The sequence below is a fragment of the Capricornis sumatraensis genome, chromosome 12 (assembly GCF_032405125.1).
Source record: "Capricornis sumatraensis isolate serow.1 chromosome 12, serow.2, whole genome shotgun sequence".
Taxonomy (NCBI): domain Eukaryota; kingdom Metazoa; phylum Chordata; class Mammalia; order Artiodactyla; family Bovidae; genus Capricornis; species Capricornis sumatraensis.
The window spans coordinates 33,887,041-33,909,211 of record NC_091080.1 but is presented as its reverse complement, the minus strand read 5'-3'; the positions used below and the strand labels follow the sequence as shown (position 1 = coordinate 33,909,211).

The 22,171-nt window shown below is 38.5% G+C and overlaps 1 protein-coding gene across 6 annotated transcripts in view; it reads right to left on the bottom strand.

The window, feature by feature from the left end:
• Window positions 1-22,171, bottom strand: part of TRPC4 (transient receptor potential cation channel subfamily C member 4) — a 143,555-nt gene that overhangs the window by 88,038 nt on the left and 33,346 nt on the right. For 5 of the 6 annotated variants that reach the window (XM_068984286.1, XM_068984287.1, XM_068984288.1 and 2 more), the window contains exon 2: window positions 15,666-16,184. The exons of the other annotated variant lie outside the window; for it this stretch is intronic. In XM_068984286.1, the coding sequence (XP_068840387.1) occupies window positions 15,666-16,184 (519 nt within the window). The remainder of the gene's footprint in view (window positions 1-15,665; window positions 16,185-22,171) is intronic. 6 annotated transcript variants of the gene reach the window in all.

Here is a 22,171-nt window from a genome sequence, read left to right as displayed (position 1 = left end):
TCAGACACTCAATCCACACAGTCACATAGAAGCTAGATTACTGACTTTATCTCAAAGCCAAAGCTGCTTATATATTCTGGGATATTGATTATTTTTTCCTTAACAGAAAAAGCTGCAAAACTCAAAACTCTGCCTCTGGAGTCATATCAGCCAGTAGCCCATGAAGAAATGATAAGACGGTAAGCAAAACCAGAACAGAAAAAAATGAGAAAGTACATAGGAAGGTCAAAAAATAAAAAGGTTCAATGCAACCAGATCTCACTTATATTTTATTAGCTGTTACAGCTTCTGCCACCTAAACTATAATCATATGATCAATGCTCTGTGAGTAATATTGACAATGCTGTTTGTTTGAACAGATAAAAGAGTCACACTGTATAAGGGATAAAGATGGAAATTGATCAATATTATTCAAAGCATTTTATTTTATTAAAATTAATTCTTTAGTTAAAATGATTCAAAGCCAACTCATACACAATTGTATTTTTGAATGTTTGCTAAATATTAAGTAATATCCCTTTATGAAGCAGAGGCTGAACATCTTAAACAAGAGGTAGGATCCAACCTGAGGTAATGGCTGTATTTCAAGGCAATAAAATAACAAGAAAAATTAAAATGGTAATGTTCACAGATCATAGCATAGGTGAGTAAATACTAGCAATCTGGATTTGCTGAGCACACAACAGAAGTCAGGACGGGGTGAGAGACAAGTCTGGGCAGGAAGTCAGCATCCAGATATAATATATTCTGTTGAGGAGACAGGGTTTTATTTTATGGGATCTTCAAAGTAAGAGATAGGGAATCAGGTTATGAGTATTATAATACAGCAGCCTTATTCACAGTAGCCAAAAGGTATGGAAACAGCCCAAATGTCTATGAACAGATTAACATATAAACTGAATGTGGTACATACATTCAGTGGAACATTATTCATTCTTAAATAGGGGTGAAGTTTTGATACAGGCACAACATGCGTAAAGCTTGAAGATACTATGCTGAGTGAAATAAACCAGACACACTGGATGGGTATTGTATGATTCCATTTACATAAGGAATCGAGAGTAATCAAATTCATGGAGACAGAAAGCAGGATGGTGGTTGCCAGGGGCTGGAGGGGGTAGGGGGTATGTGGATTTATTGTTTAAGGGGTATATAGAGTTTCAGTTTGGGGAGATGAAAAAGTCTGGGAGATGGATGGTGGTGATGATTGCACCACAATGTGAATATACTTAAAAAATAAACTTCTTACGGTGGAGAATGTTTACATATTAATATTAAAAATTCTTAAGTGTAGTGTGACTTTGGATGGAGCAAGATTGGAGCTAGGGAAACTGGGTGAGACTCCTTTACAGAGAACAGAAAGAGTAGACAAAGGTAGGAAATAATTTGAGAAGTATTAATGAATATAATTAGCAATAAGATAGGCAGCCTTCAGTGGTTCACAGGAACCTCAATGATCTGTGCTCCAAAACTTAGTGGTTTAAAACAACCTTGTATAATATTTCACAATTGTGTGCATGCCTTTGTTCACATGCTGCTGTAACAAAGTGCTATAGACTGGGTGGCTTAAACAAGACACTTTTACTTCTCACAGTTCTGGAGGCTGGAAAGTCCAAGATCAAGGTGCCACAGATTCGGTGTCTGGTAAGGGTCTGTCTTCTTGATGTACCCTCACATGGTAGAAAGATTAAAGAGCTCTCTGGGTCTCTTGTAAAAGGGCACTGATCCTATTCATGAGGGCTTCACACTCCCGACCTAATCATCTGTCAAAGGCCTCACCTCTAAATATCATCACATTGGAGGTTAGGTTTCAACAGAGGAATTTTAGGGGGACACAAACATTCAGTCCATAATAATGGACTGGGAATTTAGGCAGGGCTTAGTTGGTTGATTCTTCTGTCCATGTGGCATCAACAGAAATTACTCAGCATTATCCAGCTAGAGGGGGCTTTCCAGGTGGCGCTAGTGGTAAAGAACCCACTTGCCAATGTAGGAGACATGAGACCCAGGTTTGATCCCTGAGTTGGGAAGATCCCCTGGAGAAGGGCATAGCAACTCACTCCAGTATAAAAATTCCATGGACAGAGGAGCCTGCTGGGCTACAGTCCTTAGTGTCACAAAGAGTTGGACACAACTGAAGCAACTTAGCATGCATGCACACATCCAGCTAGAGGATGAACTAGTGTGGGTGTGCAGGGAAGTTCACGTTCATTTCTTTTGTCAGTCTTGTCATACGAGTGAAGAGCTGGAAGGCTAGGCTCGGCTGAGACTATCGGCAAGAGTGTGTACCCACTGGCTCTCTGGTATGATGGCCTTGTAGGACATTTAGACTTCTCACACGGCACCTGGGTTGCCAGAGAACACAAGTGGAAGCTGCAAGACTTCTTATGAACAAGTCTTGGGAATTATAGAAATTCATTTCTGTTGCATTGTACTATTCAGGCAGACAGCTAAGGCAGGCTCTGGTAGAGGAGAAGGATATTAGATGCCATCCTTCAATTGTGGCCATCTTTCATCTACCATATCAAAATTTTGGAAGTGATGGATGTAAAATAACCAAGGCTGACTCTCAGATTTCTAGCAAGAGTAATTAGATTGCCTCCTACTTGAACAGAGATGACAGAAGAGCCAGGCTTAGAGAAGATGATGAGCTCATCTTTGGACAACAGAAGTTTGAGAAAATAATAAAGATTATTAGGATTTCTTCCCTGGTGGCTCAGACGGTAGAGTCCACCTGCAATGCAGGAGACCCGGGTTCCATCCCTGGGTTGGGAAGATCCCCTGGATAAGAGACTGGCTAACCACTCCAGTGTTCTTGCCTGGAGAATTCAATGGACAGAGGAGCCTGGTGGGCTATAGTCCATGGGGTCTCAAAGAGGCAGACAATCCTGAGAGACTAACACAAATGTTAATAAGAATTTCTATATTTAAATGATTAAATATCACAGATTTTCTAAAACCATGTTCTTTAGGATTGCTGATTCCAGCCCTGTACAATCTATTCTCTGTCATTTTTCTCTAATCTCAGCCCCTGCCACTCCTCTAATTTATCACCATTTCTTTGGAAGGAATGATGCTAAATCTGAAGCTCCAGTACTTTGGCCACCTCATGTGAAGAGTTGACTCATTGGAAAAGACTCTGATGCTGGGAGGGATTGGGGGCAGGAGGAGAAGGGGACGACAGAGGATGAGATGGCTGAATGGCATCACTAACTCGATGGACGTGAGTCTGAGTGAACTCCGGGAGATGGTGATGGACAGGGAGGCCTGGAGTGCTGCGATTCATGGGTTTGTAAAGAGCCAGACACGACTGAGCAACTGAACTGAACTGATTCAGACTCCTATGTCCTAAGCACTATACCAACCACTGGGCTTTCACTGATAATCAAGTCAGACGAGATAACACTTAGATAAGAAGTGAAAAAAGATAGATAAAAATGTAATTAAACCCACAAATAAACAGAATGATTTTGGATTGTGATAAAAAGCTGTGATATCAACATTGTCACGTAAAGAGAATGTCTGAGAGTAAAGGGTGAAGGAAAGGGAAAGAAAGTGAAGTCGCTCAGTCGTGTCTGACTCTGTGACCCCATGGACTGTAGCCTACCAGGCTCCTCTGTCCATGGGATTCTCCAAGCAATAGTCCTGAAGTGGATTGCCATTTCCTTCTCCATGGGATCTTCCTAACCCAGGGCTTGAACCCAGGTCTCCTGCATTGTAGACACATGCTCTACAGCCTGAGCCACCAGGGAAGCCAAGGGTGAAGGAAGAGGACAGTAACTAGGGTTGGTGTTCTGGGTCTTTACCAAGAAAGTGATAATAATGAGCTGAGGCCTGATAAGAAGCCTTCTACTGCGTCAGGCAGAAGAAAATGCTAAAGCAGAAGCCATGGGGTGGGAATGAGGGTGGAAAGAATGAAGAGATTCTCTAAAACTCTTAGAGGAAAACAGAGGCAGAACACTGACATAAATCACAGCAATACTTTTTGGATCTCCTAGAATAAAGGAAATAAAAGCAAAAATAAACAAAAGGGATCCAATTAAACTTTAAAGCTCTTTTTTTCTTTTTTTGCACAGCAAAGAAATCATAAACAAAACTAAAAGACAACATACGGAATGGGAGAAAATATTTGTAAATGATGTGACCAACATGGGATTATTTCCAAAATATACAAACAGCTCATACATTTCAATGTTAGAAAGACAAACAACTCAATCAAAAATGGGCAGAAGAAGTAAATAGATATTTCTCCAAAGAAGACATACAGATGACCAAGAGACACATGAAAAGATGCTCAACATTGCTAATTATTGGAGAAATGGAAATCAAAACTACAACTAGTTATCACCTCATATGGGTCAGAATGGCCACCATCAAAAACCTACAAATAATAAGTGTTACAAAGGGTGTGGAGACAAAGGGAACCCTCTTACACTGTTGGTAGGAATGTAAATTGGTATAGCCACTATGGAAAAGAGTATTGAGATTCTTCAAAAACAAAAACAGAATTATCATATCATCCAGCAATCCCACTCCTAGAAATATATCCAGAAATGAGGATAACTTTAATTTGAAAAGATACATGTACCCCAATATTCATAGCAGTACTATTTATAAAAATTAAGACATGGAAGCAACTTATATTTTCATTAACAGATGAATGGATAAAGAAGATATATACCTGGACTATTACTTAACCATAAAAAATGAAATCATGCCGTTTGCAGCAACATGGATGGACCTAGAGATTATCATAGTAAGTGAAGCAAGCCAGACAGACAAACACAAATATATGATAACACTTAGTGTGGAACCTAAAAAATGATACAAATGAATGTATTTACAAAACAGAAACAGACTCACAGACTTAAAAAACACATTTATGGTTACCAAAGGGAAAGAGGGGAAAGGATAAATTAGGAGTTTGGGATTAGCAGATTCACTTCCGTTCAGTTCAGTTCAGTCACTCGGTCATGTCGAACTCTTTGTGACCCCATGAACCGAAGCATGCCAGGCCTCCCTGTCCATCACCAACTCCCGGAGTCTATCCAAACCCATGTTCATTGAGTCAGTGATGCCATCCACCCATCTCATCCTCTGTCATCCCCTTCTCCTCCCACCTTCAATCTTTCCCAGCATCACAGTCTTTTCAAATGAGTCAGTTCTTCACATCAGGTGGCCAAAGTATTGGAGTTTCAGCTTCAGCATCTGGCCTTCCAAGAATATTCAGAACAGACTCTGGGAGTTGGTGATGGACAAGGAGTCCTGTCATGCTGCAGTCTATGGGGTCGCAAAGAGTTGGACATAACCGAGCGACTGAACTGAACTGAATAACTTATAATGAAAAAGAGTCTGAAAAAGAACATATATAAACAGAATCATCTTGCTGTATATCTGAAACTAGCAAAAAATTGTCATTCAATTATACTACAATGGAAAAAAAAAAAAGGAATCAGACGGACATTAATTAATAAATAATAATGAAGGGATTCTCCACCTTCTTTTTTGCCTCCTTGCAGTTCTACATGGTGTTTCTTTCCATATTGACTTTTCGTAACTTCTCTGCCTGGATGATTCCTGGGTTTCCACAGAAACTTAAGCAAGCCCTTTTCTGTTCCAGGAAGCCTCCCCTAAGACCCTAAGACCAAATTAGGCAGCATTTTCCTGGGCTCCAGAAGAAGCTCTGCCACAGTCTTTGTGGCCCACATGGTGACAGTTGCGTGGACTTTTCTTCCATCCCTAATACCCTCGTAGTTATCTGAGGACAAGGCTTTTGTCTTTGATTTCAGCATCATCAGCTACTTACTAGTAGCAAACAGAAAAGACTCTCTTACATAAAGTAAGTGAAAATCCGAATAAGGAAGGAGGACAGGGAAGGAAGGAGGGAAGAAAATGAGAAAACATTATCAATGAAGGACATAACATATAAAATGTTCATGCAATATAGCTAAAAATCTATTTTTAGCTTATACCTAGGTTGCTCGGTGGTGAAGAATCTGCCTGTCAATGCAGGAGATGCAGATTCAATCATGGGGTCAGGAAGATCCCCTGGAGGAGGAAATGGCAACCCACTCCAGTATTCTTGCCTGGGAAATCCCATGGACAGAGCAGCCCGGTGGGCTGCAGTACATAGGGTCACAAAGAGTCAGACATGACCTAGTAACTAAACAACAGCAACAGCATTTTCTGCTTAAGTGCTAAAGTACACAAACACACACACACACATACATGGATTTCATTGTACTATCTAAGCAAGAATAAAATTCTAGGCTCTACCTATTTATGATAAGAATTTATTTAAAAAGTAAACTGAATATTGGCAATATTATGTGATTACAGACTTGTCAATATCATATTTATTGATATCACACATTTCTTATAACTGGCATATAATGCCATGTAATCAGAAAAATAATAAATAATAAATGCTGTTTTCTAAACACAGTATTTAAAAGCCCATTCACAATAAGCATTGTGATACTGATACCAGGGGGTTATTTAAGAAGAGGAGTCCGAATAGCAAATGTAAAGTCAGTCTTAGCATTTTGAAATAAAACATTGCTAACCAAAAAAAATTCTAGGCTCTAGGACATTTCTGGAAGAAACCCAAACTTGGCCTGGGACTTGCTGTCTTCTCATTTTGCTGTCCTCTGTCTCCAGCATAGAATACACACCCTGCAATCACGTGTGGACTTGCACTTGGAGAGAGAAAGAGCATTATCTTGACCAGAGCCCCCTAAACCCAACCACTAGGTTCCTCCTATGTTTACTTAATAGCAGCTGCCAATAAGATTTCCAGCTCCCCACTACCCAATATTAGAGGTGAATGTGGCAGAGGAAGAAAAGAGGTTTTGGGCTGCGTGTTCCAGAGCCACCTGGGAAAAATCACTGAGTTTAGGGAATGCCACAGAGCAAAACAACAATGGAGCCTCGCATTTAAAACTGAAGTGGTGGTTTTGGAATGAGGAAAAGCAGGCCTTCTTACAACTCGCAGGGAGCTTGCAAGGGGGCAGATGAAGGTAAAAACCATAAAAAAAAAAGCTTTCAGTATTTCTCCATAGCAGCAGAAGGCACACCACTGAGTGCTCCCTAAAGCCAAATGGAAAAAGGGAACAGAGTGTGCTACAAAGAATAAAAATATAATCCTATGGGATTGGTTTCCCAGTTCTATATTACCGAGAAGCAGTCAATAAACACACAGCTTCAGAATTAAGCTTAAGGCTCATAAATCGCCATATTATAGCACAGGCATTATACATCCTAGAGGGTTTCACTGTACATTTCTTTTCTCAAGACTTGAGACAAAACATAACTAACCTTTATTGAGAAAACCTGTGAATATGCCACATATGGTCAGAGGAAAATAAGGGTATGGAGAAGTGTAAAAGCTCCTTCTCATTGGCATAGTTTATCAAGGACCTCGAGCAGGATTTTACATTGTATCTCAAAGCCACTAGGTTTTCTTGACAAAAATAATACTTTGCCAACCCATTTGGTTTTTGTATTTTACTCCTGTATGTGGGCTGGAATAAGCTGTTAAATTCATGATTTTGAAAAGCAGTAATTCTTAATTTTGTTTTGTGATGAGTGATGGAGAAGATATGAAACATTAAATTATGACCCAAACAAAACCCTCAAACTTAAGTGGGAAGTTTTGTGCAAAAGCAGCAATAAACAGGGTTCTTCACTGCTGACAAATGAAAGGATAGGATCTGAATAGGGGCTGATTTTATTGCTACTCATTTGTCAATTTGGAGAAGGCAATGGCAACCCACTCCAGTGGAGTCAGAAGTCCCAGTTGGATACAGAAAAGTTATTCCTCAGAGAACCAGTAAAACGTGCTAGTAGCTCAGTTGTATCTAACTCTGTCACCCCATGGACTATAGCCTTTGTTCACAGAATTCTCTAGGCAAGAATACTGGAGGGGGTAGCCATGATTCCTTTCTCTAGGGGATCTTCCCGACCCAGTGATTGAACCCTGGTCTCCCACATTGCAGGCAAATTGTTTACCATCTGAGCCACCAGGGAAGCCCCTTGAAGGACCAGAGAGGGTGTCTAATACACAGTGAAATTTTTCAAAGATATTATCATTAACCTAATGTTTTTAGTTGATGTCTACAGCAAATGAAAGTTACGTTGAAAAGAGTTGCTTGTTCTGTGGACACAATGGATTTTTGTTAGGTCAACAAAAGTGTATACCTCTCTGAAAATAAGTCACTTAGTTGTTTCCTTTTTGTATTTATTAAAACAATATCAAGATCCCCTGGAGAAGGTAATGGCAACCCACTCCAGTATTCTTGCCTGGGAAATCCCACAGACAGAGGATTCTGGTAGACTACAGTCCATGGGGTCGCAAAGAGCTGGACATGACTTAGTGACTGAACATCAATGACATCAAATACAAGTCATATTTTATATCTAACTTCAAGTTAAAGCTTGTATTTTATGTTTTGGAAGATATAAATTTATCACATTCCACTCAGTGCTGTTCAAAAGGGTGAATTTATACAATGTTGTAGACATATACCATTTCATATTTCATTGTGGAAGAAACAGAAACAATCACTTTCAGATACGAATTAGGAAAAAGTGGTTTCATGTCATTAATTAGCTGTAAAGAAACACATGGGGATTGAATTCCAAGCTCAGAAAACCTAGTGTTAAATTAAATGCCTAATGACCTGTCATAGTACTGTCAGCTGGGCTCACAAGTCCTGAACAGGCATTTGCTTCATCCACTATCCAGTGGCAGGCGCTGAAATGTTTGGTCCCCAGGAGTGGGTGGGCAGAAGCGTTAGGAAGCTTTTACCGTGTTGCCTTTGCGTAGCAACAGCGGGTGTGTGAACACACTTGGAGGACCAAGACGCAGGGCCCAGAAATCGGTCAGTGAGTGTGCTCCCAAGTACAGAGGAAAAGGAAAGTAAGCTAAAGAAATGCAGGTTTTTTCCCCTTTTATTAATACAAGTCTCTTAATTATTTACATCACTCATTGTAGCTCATGTATTAAAACTCTGCCATATGCCTGGCATTCTTGATAAGTGCTGGTGTGATAAGAGTTCCTGATTCTGTGGTCTAGCAGGCAGCAGTCAGGTTCAAAGGGCATACATAATCAGTGCCTAAAATATATTTAAAAAATGCAAAGCAGGAGGACAAATTAAAATCGAGTGTGTAATACATCTAAGTTACTTTTGAAAGCTTATAATAAATTGAGTATTAATAATTGAGTGTGTAATAATCTAAGTTACTTTTGAAAGCTTATAATGGAAGAACTAGAGCATGGACAACCCTAGGCTCTGGCATAATGTTTACACATTATGCATTTTTGATGAGATTATTGTTTTAAAATAAATAGTTTGGCATACTGATTATAATAATAAACTGTAATGATAAACTTCAAAAAAATTTTTTTAATTTATCATTTATTTTTAGCAGTGTGTATGTGTCAGTTCCAAACTCACAGTTCAAAAGTGCTATGAAACCCATGAGGCCTATATAAATATTCAGTATACATATTAAAACATTTAATGATGAAGTCCACTCTTTTTGCTGCAGGACATTCAATAGAGTGGTATATATCATTTCTCTGCACGCCCTTAGCTTTTTATACTGAGGTTCCATGAAGGGATAACCAAAGCAATTATCATAACAATAATAACTAAATGTAATAGCTACCCTTCCATGGACTTACATGCGAGGAAGTACGCCTACGTCTGGACCTGTATTATCATGCTTCACCTTAACTACTGACCTACGAAGTAGGCCGGAGAAGGCAATGGCCACCCACTCCAGTACTCTTGCCTAGAAAATCCCATGGATGGAGGAGCCTGGTAGGCTGCAGTCCATGGGGTCGCGAAGAGTTGGACACGACTGAAGCGACTTAGCAGCAGCAGCAGCAGCATGAAGTAGGCAGTATTTTCCCATTTTAAAGGTGAGAAAACAAAAACTCAAAAGCTAATTGGTATAACATCACATACATTATTAGGCGTGGGAAAGAGAATTATATCCATTTCATAGGCTTCATACTTTTATAGAATTTTTTTCAACCATCAGAGATGAGTTACTTGAGACCAACAAAAAGCTATCTCCAATAGTTTTTAGATGGCCAGAAATTTACCTGAAAGAAGGTATGGTTAGGTATGCACACTCAGATGGAAAGTTTTCATTCCTCTATCACGTGACAGGAGAATAGTAATGTTTGACCCCTTCCCCTCCATCTTTGCATAGGTTTACTTTCCTTTTTAAAGTAGGATTTTTTTTTTCCTACCTAACTCTTGGATCTTACTTTGCAGATAAATGAAAGCTCTAAGAATCCTGTTAGCAGTGGAATAGACCTTAAGAAGAAAGAAAGGTATCAGGATCAGGGCAACCATAACAGGGTGGGTGATGACATGAGGACGGAGAGATGGGAAGAACTTGAGAGGACTTCTGTGCTATGCCACAAATGCAAGGACTTACTGAAGGGGAATTTCTGCACTTGGGGCTGAGAGAAAGAAAATTCATGAAAGTGAAAGTCACTCAGTTGTGTCCGACTCTTTGCAACCCCATGGACTATACAGTTCCTGGAATTCTCCTGGACAGAATAATGGAGTGGGTAGCCTTTCCCTTCCTTCCGGATCCTCTGGAAGATCTCCAGAGGATCTTCCCAAGCCAGGGATCGAAGCCAGGTCTTCCGCATTGCAGGCAAATTCTTTACCAGCTGAGCCAAAAGGAGAGTTACTTCCAAAAGCTGCTCAGGTGCTTCTGATAACGTTACATTTGGCAACCTCTGTCTTCTCTACTTGAGAAAGTCAAGGAAATCTAAAGAAGTTTTAATTCATGAGTTAAACTTGATATATAATTTCAAGTAGTACTTACTCCCCTTGACAGCACATTAGGATTATCTGGGTAGTCTTTTAAAAAATACCTCTGCATTTCCAGGGCTTTTTGTGTAACTGTCCTGAGCACTGGGATAGAAGCAGCAGTGCAGTGTTTAAAAACAACCTCTCAGGCAATTTTACCGAGATCCGGCAAAACCTGCAACAATGGGCAAGCAACATGAAACAGGACAGAGGTCTTTTTATGTTAAGAGAGACCTGGGTGGAAAGGCCCAACGTAGGAAAGCAGTACAATTAGTGTTTGCATTTGACTGAAATGTGAACTATGAGCAGTGATGGTGAACAATGAAACTAACGATTTAGGCAGAATCCATATGAAGTGAGCTGTGACAATTCAGACTTTATTTGCGAGAGTGAGAAAGACACTGCAATGTTTTACACAGAGCTCACATGCTCAGATTTATGATGACCAAACAGAGGGCTTCTCTAAGACAGGGGGCTTTCAGTGCTATACCTGAAAATCTATCCCTAGATTTACTGTTCCTAAAACACAAAACAAAGACCCTTAGGTGGTGCCGTGGTCAATGGATTGGAGGAGGTAGGACCAGAGGCAAGGTGTTGAATGGAAGAAACCAAAAGTGAAAACAAGCAGGGGGCAAAACAGTACTTGTAATGAAGCAACACTGCTGCCATAGCAAGAGAAACCAATGATGAATTCTGAGTTGAAAACAGGTTAAGGGCATACTTCCAGAGAAAGCGGTTTTTAAGAAGAGATCTGAACACATGAATGTTCCCCAAACAATTCAAAACAGAGAAGAGAGAAAAAAAGAGAGGGACGTGGTAAGTAATACCAAATCAAATTCAAATAACCCATTCTGTGTTAGCTAAGTAAAGCAAACTAAGACAAAGGCATTATCATATTTACTTGGGTGAATAACTCTCAAAGTTATTTCAGCAGGAAAGTCTTAGTTATGGAGGGGAACACTGTACGCAATACCCTTTGCTTACTTTTCTCCCCAGAAGTACTCCCTTTGCCATTCTTCCATAATAGTTGTTTGATGTCCACGAGACAATGTCCCAATAGTATGAGACATTTTTTTCCCTCCAAATTATCCATATTCTGATGTGGAATTTACCAGACACAAGAAAATATGAAAGGTATATTCTAGACATCCTACACTTGAATAAGAGTGAGAAATGAAGAAAATGAAGAATTAAAAGACAGTCGATGCCTAGCAAAGTTGGACTATATGCCTAACAGACTATACACCTAACAGAATTGGACTATAAAGAAAGCTGAGCACCGAAGAATTGAAGCTTTTGAACTGTGGTGTTGGAGAAGACTCTTGAGAGTCCCTTGGACTGCAAGGAGATCCAACCAGTCCATCCTAAAGAAAATCAGTCCTGAATGTTCATTGGAAGGACTGATGTTGAAGCTGAAACTCCAATACTTTGGCCACCTGATGTGAAGAGCTGACTCATTTGAAAAGACCCTGATGCTGGGAAAGATTGAAGGCAGGAGGAGAAGGGGACGACAGAGATGGTTGGATGGCATCACTGACTCAATGGACATGAGTTTGACTAAACTCCGGGAGTTGGTGATGAACAGAGAAGCCTGGCATCCTGCAGTCCACGGGGTCGCAAAGAGTTGGACACAACTGAGCGACTGAACTGAACTTAGTGCCTAACAAAGGTCAGCTCTTCTTGCCCAATTTGTAGCAAATGCAAAACTCATACACAACTGCTGACCAGCCACCAGAATCCAAAGGATCTAAGAGGAGAGAGCCAATGTTCGCCACACAGTCCCAAGTTTCTGATACCACCTGCTATAGAAAGCAGCTGATTGATACAAATCTCTTCATATTGCTCCAGGATAGGATAAACAGGTATGAGTCCAGGGCTGTCCCCATGTTGATTTCTCTCCTTCCTCTTTAACAACTCCCTTAATTTCTAAGAACCCAAATTAGTACCAAGTTGAAAGTTAATGTTGCAAAACTGTTGACTTACCTTCAAGAAAAGGAAAAGTAAATTTAAAAGAACATAAGCTGTTGACCATATAGAGATTATATATATTTTTTTCACTTTAATTTGAAGAGCTATATAGGGATTGCATTGCAACCTTTTCATACAAAAAATATATTTAATTGCTTTCCATTATTAACATAAACACTGCAAATTAATCAGGCAAGGAAACATGCAGGGAGCCTTCCAGAACTAAGAGATTTTGAAACTTTATTCAAATGCATTCATATTGAGCATATTGAGATCAATTCACATGGCGCATCCTTTCTCTATCAGGTACTGAAGTAGGACTGATGAATGAGACAAATGTGTTCCTGACACTGACAGCCTAGAAAAGTGAAGTGAAGTGAAGTGAAGTCTCTCAATTGTGTCCTAGAAAAGGCAAGTAAAATATAGCAATACAGTGCAGCCATTCTGTGTATAATGAAGGCATTTATCCTAAAGGTTGTACGGAAGAATTGTGGGAATAGAGAACTGAGTGAGGTTTTTTTTTTTTTTTTTTTTTTTGAGTGAGGTTTTAAGAGTGAGTAGGACTCAGCCATGTGAACATTAGTGGGAAGGCAATCCTAAAACATCAGAGATGGATGGGTCAAAGACAAACCTCAAACTTTTGTAGACTGAAACAAGGAGAACTTGTGGTTAAAAAGGTATAGAGCAATGTGTTGTTGGATTCGATTTGCTAGTATTTTGTGAGGATTTGTAGCATAGGGAACTCTACTCAATACTCTGTAATGGCCTATATAGAAAAATACTCTAATAAAAGAGTAGATATATGTAATATGTATAATTAACTTTGCTGTACAGCTGAAATTAATACATTACAAATCAACTATACTCCAATAAAACTTTTTCTCAAAAAAGTTTTCCGGTTCAGTCTATGCCCTTTAAAAAAAAAAAGTAAACGGGAAGACATTTATGCTAAAGTAGAGTTTTATTTAACACACATGCTCTTACTAGAAAATCTTATCAAGTATTTTCAGATCAGCAATTTTTGAATAGTTTAGGAGTAAGTTTCATAAAACACAATCTATGATTTCAAAGAATGTATGTAAATGTAAAATCTTATTCTTGATTCTATAAAGCCATTATTAGCCATCCAACATTACTTTGCTCTTGAAAAACTGTCAACTCTAGGGAAATATGCTCTTTGATATTGAATGAGATACTCCAGAACAATTCTGTAAGAATTTTGCTTTTTCCCCCTCCATTGTTATTTCAAAAACTAAAATATAAAATGCAAATGCAGAGTCATTTTAAAAAATGTATCTTTTAAAAGCTATTACTACTTCACATTTTCTTATTACATGTTGTGTGTTTTTAGCCTTCCTTCATCCTGCTGCACTGTTAGGTTCTACCACCCTCCAATTCCATAACTTCACAGAAACAAAAAGTACAAGCATCTTCAAAGAAGTGTTAGAAATTATCAAACGTTTTCTATTGCTTTGCTTCTAACATACCTAACCAAGGACTCAATTTGTGGCTCTTTGTTCAATAAACCTTGAAATTGAGTCTTTTCCTAAAATAAACAAAAGGATCTAAGCAAAGAAAAACCATCTTTAGTCAAGTGAAGTTTTTCATTAATTTCTTCTAGTTGCATATTAAAATTATTCTAATATCTTAGGAAAAAAACAGAATCCTGAGTTCTAAACATAAGACCGTAAAAAAATGAGTTGATTGTATTGACATGGCTCAACCTAGTGCATGTGATTTTAGAGTCAGAGGTAATACACACAAAAGAAGCCATTTCCTTTGCTGTTGAGGGAAAAGATTGTTAATTACTTTTAGGCTCAGTGACAACTGGCCAAAGAACTATAGGATAAACTCAAAGAAGCAAATTCAGGTATCTTGAACCTTAAGTACTTAGTAAGTAGCAACAGATAATGCAGCCAGGGCTACTGTGGAATATTCAGGGCCAACTCAAAAAAAATTAAAAACATTTTTTTCAGAAGCTTCTTTTTCTTTTTCATCTTATATATGTAGTTTTCCAATATTTTTGTTCTAGAATAATTACTATAATTCACCAATGAAAAGAAAACCAATATTTTTTGGAGGTAGAAGTAAGCATATTTTTGAGAACTTACTCAATATCAGTGATAGAAGCAAAAAACAATTACGCTAGGCAATATGTATAATAGATCTGAATTTTCCTCATTTAATATTCAAATTCACAGAAATCTAATGAAAACTGTATTACTCTCCTGCAACTGACTTCTTTAACTTCTCATTCCTGACAAATAAAGAAACTAAGCCAGATGTGAGAGAAGTTTTAGAACTTCCACCTGCTGTTGGACTAAAAGCTTTCTTTTAGTAATAATTTCTAACAATGTATTTTTATTAATATCATACATTATAATTTACTCAGAGCATTCATACATATCCACTCACTTTATACTTCCTTCAAATCTGTGAGAAAAATATTTTATATGTATAAAGAAGTATATATATATAATCAAATATAAATATTAAGTCCATTAAGCAGATGAGAAAACCAAAGCTCAAAGAAATCTGTGTGACCCTCTAAAGGAACAAGACTTATAAATGGCAGAATCAGAACTCTTCATACAGAGTCTAGAATTCATTAGTTTTACCATTTTCACCCCAGTAAATGTGTATATTTTAATACAGATGTCAAAAAACATCACCAATTATTAAACCACTTACTGCCACTCCTAAATGTGTTTCATAATCAGTAATCTGGCCAACATTTCATCCACTTACAGTTAAACAGAAAATACTTTAAGACCCCAACCTAATTTTGGAGTACCAACTTTTCCCCCTTGTGATTAAGTTCTTGTGGCATTTTGATGGATAAAGTCTAGCAACACTCACCTCTTTCTGACGGTACTTAATGGCCAATTTGAGTCTCGCGAGATCGTTTCCACTTTGTTCTTCCAGGAGACTGTTGTCATCACGGTAATTAAGAATGATTTCCAGCTCTCGGGAACTTCTTGTCTGATCCAGTAGGTCCTTAGCAAATTGTTTGCACTGTCGAGACAGCTCCTCATATTCTGACTTGAATTCATTTTCCACCTTACTCAGTTCCTGGAGCTCCCAACTCAACTGAAAGGCTGTGAGAAAAGGGTCTTCACTGGACAGGGCAATGAGAGACGGGCTGGCCAGGGCCTTGTAGATGTTGAGTCTGGAGCGAGAGTGGCGGAGACTGTCCACATCTGAGCTAGATACGCATTCAACGCAGTTACAACGGACCTCGTGGGGTCTGGGCACTGAGACGCCTTTCTGAACCAAAAGTTTTATTATCTCATAATTATTTGTATGGGCTGCCAAAATGATGGGAGTGATGTCTGGAGTGAATTCAGAGAACTGCTTATCAAGGAGTATGGGAGGCACCTAGAAAGAAGAAGAAAGTAGAGGTCACGAGGGATTCATTTGCTCAAGCCTGTGATTTAAGACAGCATGCTACAGCAATGTTGAACAAGATCATACATCTTTAGCCGGTTTTTTTTTTTTCTCTATGACAGATGCAGCTTTTTCCCCTCCAAAGACAAAAAAAAAAAAAAAAAAATTAGATTAAAAGAAAAAAAAAAAACTGCAATAGAATGACACTGTATTCTTTGTTTTATCTGAATTGTGACATTTTATGAAATCTTAAACTCAATGCCTATGAAAACCCTTGATAAAAGTCTTTCTTGCTCCCAACTTCTTTTCTGTCAATCTTTGCTTTCCTTTCCCAGTGATGTGGCCTACCTAAATAATAAGAAAGACACTGAAAAATAGTTAATGATTTGCTTTAAACCCTAGATTTTCCTCTGCGGTGCAAGTTTTTAAATTCCTCACTCAGGTTTTTGGCTTGTTTGTGTTTTATCTTCTGCAGCCCTAAGAGCCAAGCTATGATTAAAGGTGGCAGCCGAACCTGAGAGGTATCTTCTCAGCTTTCTCTTTTCATCTATCCCTTTACAGTGTATCTTCCAGATGACAAGAGATGTTCCCTTGCTAACATTGCTGTTTGTTAGAAAAAAATGCTTCCCAATGAATCAGGTCACCAGTGCACTTACAAACAATTTCCTTATTATTATTTCCTGTTATTCTCTAGGAATGGTGAAGACAAACATAATTTAATAGGCACTATTTAATAAGCCTAAAGCTCTTGAGAGTTCCATGGACTGCCAAGAGATCAAAGTAGTCAATCTTAAAGGGAAATCAGCCCCAAACATTCATTGGAAGGACTGATGCTGAAGCTGAAGCTCCACGACTCTGGCCACCTGATGCAAAGAGCTGACTCATTGGAAAAGAACCTGATGCTGGGAAAGATGGAGGTCAGGAGGAAAAGGGGACAACAGAGGATGAGATGGTTGGATGGCATCACCAACTCAAAGGATGTGAGTCTGAGCAAACTCTAGGAGATAGGAAGGTCAAGGAAGACTGGCAGGCTGCAGTCCCTGGGGTTGCAAAAAGTCAGATTCAACTTAGCAACTTAACAGCAAGAACACTTACTCTAACTATTCATTATTCATACTTTTATAGACATGCTCTCTTGGTGAGTAAGCAGGTATCCTGCTGTTAGAACCAGGCCCATCTGTCTGACACCCAGACCTGTATGTATTGCATTACACCCTGCTGCTTGACAATTTTTTGGTTTAATATTTCTTCCTGCTGCCACAAAGTCATAGAGGCCTCTGTGAAAATAAGTGCTACATAAGGACAAGTTAAACAGGCAGAGAAGAAAAAGTGATGACATAAAAATCACATTAAAATAGGATATTGGTCAAATATGATGGAAACCACAAAAGGATAAAAAGAAAATAATTGAGAGACAAACGAAAGTCACATGAAACTTCAGTTGCACTACTTTTAAGTAGACTGTAGTCTTTACAGGAGAATAATTAAACTCATATGCTTTTAATTCATCTGGTCATTTTGGATATCTATTTCATAAGCTACACACTCTATGTGTGTGTGTGTATATATATATTAACATATTCAGTATTTAATTTTTTAGAAGACAACTTAAGTATATCTCCCACCTCACCCTTTAAGTTAGTGGGACAATTTTCCATAAAAAACCACTTAGAGGAAGCTTTGGTCAAGAATGGAATAAAACAGCAAAAAAAAAAAAAACACCCACCACAAATCACTGCTGCTTCTGAAAAAACATACTTTTACCAGTTATATTCCAACAAAACACACTATATATATATAGAGAGAGTCTGCTGGTACTCTGATCACACAGCCCAGCAGGCACATATGATTGTTTATCCAGGTCCCCGAAGGTAAGCATTGCATTGAAAATAACAATAAAACAAAAACACTTAAATGATTGCTTGTTATTGAGTGCTAATTATGTGCCTACATCAGCTATTACATGGTGTTTGATAATTGAGGGCTTTCTTATTTTATCATCACTTCTGCATTCTTTTATATGTACAATTTGGTCCTCTTCTCCCTTTAATTACTAAGTATTACTCATGGGCCCATGGATTTTTCTTTTATTCTATATATTTTGATTCATTGCAATCATTATTAATTTTGAACTTGTTTTTGAGGTATAGCATACATTAGATCCCTGGGTTGGGAAGATCCCCTGGAGAAGTGAAAGGCCACCCACTCCAGTATTCTGGCCTAGAGTCCATGGAGTCGCAAAGAATCAGACACAACGGAGCGACTTTCACTTTCACTTTCATTCATACAAACAGTAAAATGCACAGTGTACAGCTTGACACCTTTTTAAAATGTGAACATGCTTGTGTGACACAACACAGACAAAAACCTGGAAGAGTGTCTGCATCCCAAGAACCTCCCTCTTGTCCTTTCTTAGTCATTCCATTTCACAATCACAAATCTAACTGCTATCACCACAGATTACTTTCACAAACTTTTAAACTTTATATAAACAAATCAAAGTATGTACTTTTTATGTTTAACTTTCTCTGTTAGTAGCAATCATTTTTGTTATGTCAATTCTGCATAAGATTTTGATTTTTGAAAATGACACAACTTATTTATCAATCTCTTTTTGATGATATCTGTGTGGTTTCCAGTCTATGGCTATTAAGAATATGGTTCCTTTGTACATTTTTGTCCATGTCTGTTGGTCTTGTACCTAGGAATGGAATTTCTGGATCGAATAATATTCTTAAACAGTGATACCAACTTTCATGCCCACTGTAAATTATACTTGGTATTGCTAGTCCTTTATCACTCTATCCACCTTCTTATTTATGGCATTCAACATTTTAAGCAATAATTTTGAATTGTTTTATTTATTATCAGGGTTGGCTATTGAATTTGTCTAAGGCTTGAAAGAATCTGTGGAAATAATCATATAATTATTCTCCTTAGTCCTAAAAGTATGGTTGCACATACACACAAATGCACACACCTACACACACACACACACAGTGTAAATTATGCAAGTGTTTTTGGCATAAATATTTAATAAATTCCCTAAAGAGAGTATAAATAAAGCAATAGGGAAATTAATTTACAGAAGACATTATTTTTACTAGGTAGAATTAGAAAAGGATTTTAGAGGGAATTTACACTTAAGATGGGTTGGAACAAACAACATAGAAAAGTTACCAGAAAATGATAACAAGAAAAAAAACAATAAGAAAGATGGATTCATAGCAAATTCTTTAGAGTATGGGATAAACCACATAGAGATAAATAATTGTAAAATGCTTGAATGCAGATTAGGGCAACATCACTGCAGATGGTGATTGTAGTCATGAAATTAAAAGACGCTTACTCCTTGGAAGAAAAGTTATGACCAACCTAGATAGCATATTCAAAAGCAGAGACATTACTTTGCTGACTAAGGTCCATCTAGTCAAGGCTACGGTTTTTCCAGTGGTCATGTATGGATGTGAGAGTTGGACTGTGAAGAAGGCTGAGCACCGAAGAATTGATGCTTTTGAACTGTGGTGTTGGAGAAGACTCTTGAGAGTCCCTTGGACTGCAAGGAGATCCAACCAGTCCATTCTGAAGGATATCAGCCCTAGGATTTCTTTGGAAGGAATGATGCTAAAGCTGAAACTCCAGTACTTTGGGCACCTCATGCGAAGAGTTGACTCATTGGAAAAGATTCTGATGCTGGGAGGGATTGGGAGCAGGAAAAGAAGGGGACGACAGAGGATGAGATGGCTGGATGGCATCACGGACTCGATGGGCGTGAGTCTGAGTGAACTCTGGGAGTTGGTGATGGACAGGGAGGCCTGGCGTGCTGCGATTCATGGGGTCACAAAGAGTCAGACACAACTGAGCGACTGAACTGAACTGAACAGAGGGAAGGTTTTCCAATAGCCATTGGTGGAGTCATAGAAGAATTTAACCAGGAGAATAATGTAATTCCTACATGCTAATGTCACTGATTATCAGATTGAAAAGTAGAATGGCTGGAGGTAGATGAGGGAGCCTGGTAACCAGTGCAGTCTAAGCTAGAGCTGTAATAATGGAAAAGGGAAGACTGTGATCAGGACCATGATGCAGGAGAGAGAGGCAGAGAGAGGAAACACACGTGTGGAGTAGGAGCAATTCAAAGCAAAGGCATCAGAGTACAAGGGAGCTCCAGTCCAGATGCCCTGATGTATCTTTGAGTTCAGGTTTCAGTTTCAATAATGTCTACTTGTCTCGGAGGGAAAGCTAGTCATAAGCAGAACTAAACAATTCAGAGTTTCATTACAGAATGGCAGTGTTCTAACGGCATATTTGCAAAATCTAGGACTGAAAAGGGATTTTCGGAGAAGTCTTTAATCAAATAAGGGCCAATGACCCTTCTCCTCTCTTTTGCCCACCAGCTGGCCAAGAATAGAAGGTAATGAAAGTCCACTTCTTACTGACTTTATAGGAAAGATGAAAGTATCATCTCAAAGGACCTCTTGGCTTGGAAGATGGTGACATTGGAGCAGAGAAGAGGCCAGCGAAGAGATGCCTGTTTGCTGAGCTCCAGCAGCAGAGACGTTTATCAGTTGATTAGCAACTTTACTATTTACCTGATACTCAGAAATTTAAGGGTTTCCCAGGTGGCTCAGTGGTAAAGAATCTGCCTGCCAATGCAGGAGACGCGGGTTTGATCCCTAAGTTGGGAAGATACCCTGAGAAGGAAATGGCAACTCATTCCAGTATTCTTGCCTGAAAAATCCCATGAACAGAGGATCCTGGCAGGCTACAGTCCCTGGGGTCGCAAGAGTCAGATGTGCCTTTGTGATTAAACAACAGAAATTTAAATAAGTCTAAAACATAAGGCATTGGAACTCAGAAACATTTAGAAAATGCAGAAAATGGGCTTCTCCTTCTTTCATGGTTCACTCACAAGTCTATTTCCTGTCCTTATCCTGTGCTTTGCTTTATTCAGTATCTTCAGTATGCAACTCTCCCTCTTTCTTTTTGTGCTTCCAATGTCATAAGTGAAAAACAGATTTTCTAACAGGAAAATAAATAGTTCACTACAGGTGCTCAGGGGCTATTACCTAAAAATAACGTTGATAGGAATATAATTTTTTTCCTCCAAATTTGACATATTTAAGGACAGAAATGAACATCACAAGAACAACCATGTAGATAAAAATTACACTATGCTTGACTTATTTTAGTCAAAATAAACTCTACAAACATAAAAGCATTACACCCATGCAAACATACCTGTATGAAAATATACTCATGTTACTTATAAGCAACACACTCTCCCATTTAACGAATTTCAACTGATTGAATTATATTGTTGACCCAGAAATCTACAACTAAGAAGAACAGGCAATTAAAAGAGGATCTGAAAACTAAACTCATATCCCTGTTTATTACACTGTATAGCTGGAAATTTGCTTTGGCTTTTTCCCTAAGATTTATGAATATTTGTTCAATGTCTTTTTCTCAATCTTACCATAACATTAGTTACATTATTAACTGAATCATTTTCATCTCACATAGTTTTCAGAGTGACTGACCTACACATAAGCTAAATAACACACATTAATGCTCATGGTAAAGAATGTGCCTGCAATGCAGGACCCTAGGTTTGATCCCTGAGTTGGAAAGATCTCCTGGAGAAGGGAATGGCAACCCAGTCCAATATTCTTGCTTGGAGAATCCTATGGACAGAGGAGGCTGGCAGCTACAGTCCATGGGATTGCAAAGAGTCAGACATGATTGAGCGATTAACAATCAGTTTAACTGATTAATTATTAACTCATAAACTGAAAGCTTTCCTCAAATCCAACCCAATGCTTTTCATGGAAGTAACTTGGCACCAGTCTGAGGCATATACTTTAAAATCTAGAGTGTGACATTTTACCCAAATATAGAAATGTCTCTTTGTCACTAACATATACATTTTTGAACTATTAATGCTGAAGTATACATTTCTAGAGAAAAATTCATCC